The following is a 6,615-nucleotide window of genomic DNA, read 5'->3' on the forward strand; positions in this document are numbered from 1 at the left end:
CTATAACAAATATGGTGCTAGAAAAGTTGTCTCGCGCAAAACAGTTTTTGCCCTGTCGTACATTTGTAAGACGGAGACAACGTATGCGGGTGTAGCGTCCTCTTAAGATTAAAACTTATGGATTTTTTTTTAATATACATAGATAGTGGTTTGAAAAATAAAAAATACATTTCAATTCCTCAATCTTTTTTAAATGATGTTAGATTAGTTTTGTTTTTATACATCACCAAATTATTTATTAATTAGTTTTAATTTCTTTATAGTGTATTTGAAACTTCAATCAAAGAAAGTATAATGAAATGCATTTTATATCTTATTAATTAAAAACCGTAAATAAATTAAACAAACAAAACAAAAAATCATCCAATAGGTATTATTTAAGTAACTTAAAACTATTTTAAATACTTGAACTCTAATTGAATCTTCAGAAAGAGATGAATACTTAAATAAATTTTATATTACCATACTAAAGAATGCATGTATGTAAGAATGAGTGAATTTTTTTCTCCTAAAAATTAACTCTAACTGGGTAATTTTTTTAATGAATCATTGAATTAACATTTTTAGGAATTTCCTATAACCTATTAATTTGAATCACATAAAATGTTTTTAAATATTGTTTCATATTTTATTTATTTAGAGCTTCATGATGCTGTTTTTGTGGTTGGTGCTCTGGATGAAACAATTATTCTACGAGGCATGCGTTATCATCCGATTGATATTGAAAACAGTGTAATGCGATGTCATCGAAAGATTGCAGAATGGTAAGATGTTATACGATTTACCATAAATATTCTTATTATTTGAGTGTTTGATATTAATCTTACTATATTATGATTTTAGTGCTGTGTTTGCTTGGACCAATCTCTTAGTAGTCGTGGTTGAACTGGATGGCAATGAGAGCGAAGCACTTGACTTGGTACCATTAGTGACTAATGTTGTACTCGAAGAACATCATTTAATTGTTGGCGTTGCTGTGGTAGTTGATCCAGGGGTGGTGCCAATAAATTCCCGCGGCGAAAAACAGCGCATGCATCTGCGTGATGGCTTCTTAGCTGACCAACTTGACCCTATTTATGTAGCATATAATATGTGATCGCCTCTAAATCAAGGGGTCTAGTTTTGTTTTTAGATAAATTTATAGTTGTGATATACAAAATTATTATTATTATTATTATAACAATACACGTTAAATAGAAATCTTAATTATAATCGAATTTGAAAAGAGAACAAAATTCCAAAACAGTAGACTATATTATTATTATTGAACTCTGATTTCGATGTATAATAATTGTATGATAGATGATTTTATTTTTGTTATTTTAAGTTGCCATATTGTGCGTCTGATGGTTGTGATAAAATTTCAGGCCACCATTTCACCTTAACATTCTCTTTTTTTCTTCAATGATATAAACTGTATGTATGACCTAGTCATATGTTAAAAACTTAAAATTTAAATTAAAAAAAAAAAGACATAATTATAACCATTTAACATTGCGTAGCTTTTTATTCTTTATTATACATAATAAACATTTATATATTATATAAATATATGAATATTGTGCAATCTTAATTGATAATATTATTTGTGACTAGTGTGCATGTGTGTGTGTATGTATGTAACACACGCATGTACCATACACGTCAACCTCACCATGTCTCAATGTTTTTGTACATATTATAATAAATTTAGTATATATTTATGCATTTATGCATAAGTAACTATTGTGAATCAACAGTGAATCTTGCACTGTGTATGAATGTGCGTTTTGTTTTATTTATAATTTTAGACTCATCTTTTCTGTACACAATAAATAATAGATGCCAAAATGTGTATTAGTGCTCATAATTTTGATTACCTTTAATATATAATATATAATTGAAACTTTGGTTGTACCTTGTGTGAGTGCATATATATGTGTGTGAGTGTTGTGTGCGTGTTTTTTTATGTATAAATAAAAAAAAAATAATATGACACGTGTTGATTTTTATTTTCCACTTGTTTGTATTCTATTTAATTGTTTACCATAATGTATCATGATTATCATTGGATACCTGCATTTAAACTTTTTTAAATAATCTATTAATTGAATAATAATTGTCAGTTTGTAATTGAAAGAATATTCAATTATTAGAATAAATTATTTTTGGATAAGCATGACTGTTGAATGTATTGATCAGTGTTGACTTAGTCCGTGGTAAAGATTGATAACAAATATTACATCAATAACTGGCCCACTTTTAATAATAATATTTATTATTTAAAAATGTCAAATTGAAATCAGGAGTTAAAGTGGGGTGAGGACGCAAAGGAACTCAGTCTCCATACATCAGATGTCGGTTAAGAAAGTGTTCCCCTCCAATCCTTTAAATATTCAGCATTAAAAGTGGGATAGACTTGCTTGCACAATCACCGTTTATATATTGTTACATTTACATTATTAGACATTATACATAAAGTTATTTATGGAACACTTAAAACTAGGGATGGGCCGATACTAAAACCGATATTGATAGTATCGGGTTTATCGGTATTGGATTTTTTTTTAAACCAATATTTGAACCGATACCAAAAAAAAAAAACCAAATCTATCAGCATAATAGCATTGAATATAAATTGTAATAGTGAAATGTAAAATGATAATAGTATTTCGGTTGATAGTATCGGTGATATTTTGATATCGGTTCATTGTTTATGCTAAAAATGTTGCGGTTTTCAAATATATCGGGTATCGGTTTTTTATCTGTTGCATATATCGGAATATCGGATATCGGTAAAAAGTGGTATCGGCCCATCCCTAATTATTATATAACAAAATTAAAAGGTACCTACGTTGTAATTAATAATATAATAACATAAATCATTTTATAGCTGGAGTCTGGAGTACCTATATGTGTAGGTACCAACCGCATTTACCAATAATAGTACCTACTGTATTTATGTCTGTCGCAATTATTTATCTAATACACATAACAACATTTATATTAGTTTGACCACATTAAGTAATTACTCATTTTAGTATTTATTATTTTCTATTTAGACATGTTGTAGTCTTAAGATTATCACTATTAAATCTAAATTAAGGTAAGTAATAGGTAGATATCTAAATTATTGTTTTTTAATTTATTGAAAAATTGAGTAAATAATATAATTATAGCTACAAATTTATTTTTATTTTGTCCGGTCTGATAGTTTTAGACGTTTGGGTGAGGTATTTCAAATAGTTTGAACAGCTTCAACTTCTCGACTGTCATAGCGGAAAAATCTTCTGATCATCAACTTTGGTGGAGGTTTTTTGGTAGAACATTGGATTTAGTTGGTACATTTTGGAGATCGAAATTCTTATTTCTTAGTATTTACTTTTTAAAAGTACCTAATCTAGAAAAAATATGAAAATTTGTTAAAAGTGTAATATTATTATAAATAAAAAGGTGGGTAAGTGTCGGTATATTATATATTATACCTAGCAAATAGGCACCAGTGACAACTTACTGCTGAGTGTCGGCAGAGGTCTGACACTGGACTCTAGCGGTGGCGAGTTTTAACTACTGTGGGCTGTGGCCTTCTCACGACCGTCCGTGACTATCTCGACCAGAAATACCCGAGTGTATGGGTCGTGGGTGTGTGTGTGTGTGTTTTTGTGTACATATTATAATTTATTGTATCTAAGTTGTTTAAATTGTTAAAATTCGAGAGATGCCTATTATAGTACTCCTATCCCAAATAACAACTATAGTCGGCGGCCAATTTGTGGCGCAGGGGCGATGGCTTCATTACACGGGTAGGTATTTGACACAGTGGGGGCGACAATAACGGTTGTTGCCCGACTGCTTCCCGGTGACAATTGGGATGGTATAATTATTAATATTGATAAATATAAAATAAGACCAGCGTTTCTCAACCTTTTTTTCATTTGCGTACCCCTTGACCTCTCAACCACTCTTTTACCGTCCCCCAAATGTCAACTTAGTCATATATGTTTACAATGTTTACATAATATAAATACGAATTAACCAAGTAAGTAAAACGAAAAGATTGGAAATGTCTATTTATTTTAATCGGCATGTGCCATACAATGTATCTATATACCTATATATATATAAAAAAAATATATTAAGTTAAAAATTTAGTTTTAATGCGTTCCTTGAGCTTGTTTGCTAGCACTTAATTTTTTGAAATCTGGCTCTACAGTTGATAGATTAACCCGTAAGTCTGAACTCACAGATAGTCTATTACTGGCTAGTTATTAGTATCGATTTCAATATCATACAAACCGTTCACAGTGATGGTTTAATGTGAATATAAGATAAAAATTGTTAATGAATTTTTAATAGGCACATAAAAGTAGATAAAATCCAGTGCACACGTGCCGCCGTTTATAATGATATATTTCATTTACCTATACTCTTATTATACCTATACACACTTATATCATATATTACTATATTACAAAGGTGGACAAGTTAATGAAAATAATTAACTCAAGTTAAGTTAAGAGGACACAAGATCAATAAGTTAAAAGTTAACAGTTAACAAATTATAAATTTAACTCGATAAGTTAAAAGTTCATATAGAAAAAAATATTAACTTAACTCAGTTTAAAAAAAGTTCATCTATTTTTTTTAAATTAGTATGTAAATCACATAAAAGGTGAAGGAATTTGTCTTTCTAGTTTCTAATTTATAAATTTAAAAGAATAATTTTATTGAACTTTTATCATAATGTACACTTTTACTTAACTATTATTTAATAATTTAAACTATATACTCATCTCAAATTAATAATTTAACAAATATATTTTTTTATATCGTATAGAAATTGAATGTCATAATACATAAATATGAGTACATGACCTTCATATAGTATATTATAAGTTATATAACATTAAAACATAACAATTGTCAATTTGTAATTTAAAATTATTAATTTTATTAAAAACATTTATAATTATTGCAACTCGCATAATACATAATTTACAACTTAATAAAATATATTTATATTTAATATACACAAAATTGTGTTATCAAGAAATAGAACAGAAATGTTTGTGTTTTTGTAATGGATTATTTTTATTTTATACTGATATAGTAATATTTACGTATAAACGAAAAATTTCAAAATGTTTTTAACTTGATGGATTTTTTTAAAGCCAACTGAGAAAAGCTAAGTATAATTTATTACATAATTAGTTTTTAGTTTCAATATTGGAATAAACTGACCTCTTATAAAGTTTAAAGGTGAGATTATTATCTAGGTAATATCATAGGCTTTTTATTATATTTTAATTTTAAAACGAGTTATGACTTTATGAGTATTTTAAGATGTACAATTATTATATATAACAATATAAGTATTTGCTTTGGGGATTTTTTTTCCTGTTTATTACCAACGTTATATAATCTGAAGATAGCAAAATTAAATATAATTCCCAATTACCTCATCAATATATTAATAAGATTTTTTCTTTATTTCTTCTACATAGGTATTTGATAACAAAGGCATATGTACCTATATTGGCTATATTTTTAAATTTTGCACTTGATTATTGCTATAAAGTATAAAATATATAATATATACTTTTAAGTTTGTCGTCTCTAGTCGTGGTTAGGTCAGTTAAAACATGAATTTCGAAAACTTACACATTCATATTTTTAACTGTATTTTGTTTCTATTCATGTATATAAATATATCAGAATATTGATACACAATGTATAATTTATAGTCTATACTTAAAAATTATAACTAATATTATAATTTACAATGTTCTTCTTAAAAATAATTGGTTTTACTTTTTTTTTTTTTTTTTTAGTGAAAAATTAATATTAGGTAAGTACTATAATTAATGACACGTGTAATAAATACCTATGTATAATATATTAATATGTGTATTGCGACTCGTCGACGCGTGACATTATAAATTGATATTTTACAACTGAAACTAGTACTTACAATCAGTTTACTTCACATTTTTACAAGACCCAGAGCATTAAGCCTTTATGACTCATATGAATTATGACTTTACAATAATTGCTATATATAAATAGTTCTCTTAGGTGTATAAGTTGAAATCAAAACTATAATGTCTTACTGCAGTATCCAAGTATTTTTTGAACTGAGCGAGTTTTGTAAATCATTGCTCTTCAGAAAAAAAAACCTTAGTTACCGGAGCGGAGTTCCGGTTACTATAGCGTTATTATAAGACGTATTTAGAATTTTAAGTATCCATTGTTTTCAGAATAATAAAAAAACACATATTGATTTTGTTTAAAATAATTTTAAACAAAATAAAATTCAAAAGACATTTTTAAAACGTCATACTGTTTTTATTTCGACGATGATGCCCTTAAGGGCACGTCATATTGTTTCAGCAAGACAGAAACTAATTATGTTTTAATCAATTATTTAATTATTATGCTTATTTTTCATTAATTTACCACAATATGATGGAATATTCCCACGTCCCCTCCCCCCCCCCTCAAGACTTAATCATAACACTAACTTAATATAATATAATAAACTTATTCAAGTAATCTTTTAAATATCTACATTACACGGCGCCAAGCACGTTTTTGAGACATTTTTAAAACTAAATAATATTTATAAGAACTTCGTGT

The 6,615-nt window shown here is 27.3% G+C and overlaps 1 protein-coding gene across 2 annotated transcripts in view; it reads left to right on the top strand.

The window, feature by feature from the left end:
- Positions 1 to 1,975, top strand: part of LOC100167661 (disco-interacting protein 2) — a 95,565-nt gene extending 93,590 nt beyond the window's left edge. For both annotated transcript variants that reach the window (XM_008191702.3, XM_003240909.4), the window contains exons 18-19: positions 641 to 764; positions 844 to 1,975. In XM_008191702.3, coding sequence (XP_008189924.1) covers positions 641 to 764; positions 844 to 1,096 — 377 coding nt within the window. In that variant the 3' untranslated portion in view covers positions 1,097 to 1,975. The remainder of the gene's footprint in view (positions 1 to 640; positions 765 to 843) is intronic.
- The last annotated feature ends 4,640 nt before the right edge of the window (positions 1,976 to 6,615 follow it).

Source organism: Acyrthosiphon pisum, chromosome A2 (genome assembly GCF_005508785.2).
Source record: "Acyrthosiphon pisum isolate AL4f chromosome A2, pea_aphid_22Mar2018_4r6ur, whole genome shotgun sequence".
NCBI lineage: Eukaryota > Metazoa > Arthropoda > Insecta > Hemiptera > Aphididae > Acyrthosiphon > Acyrthosiphon pisum.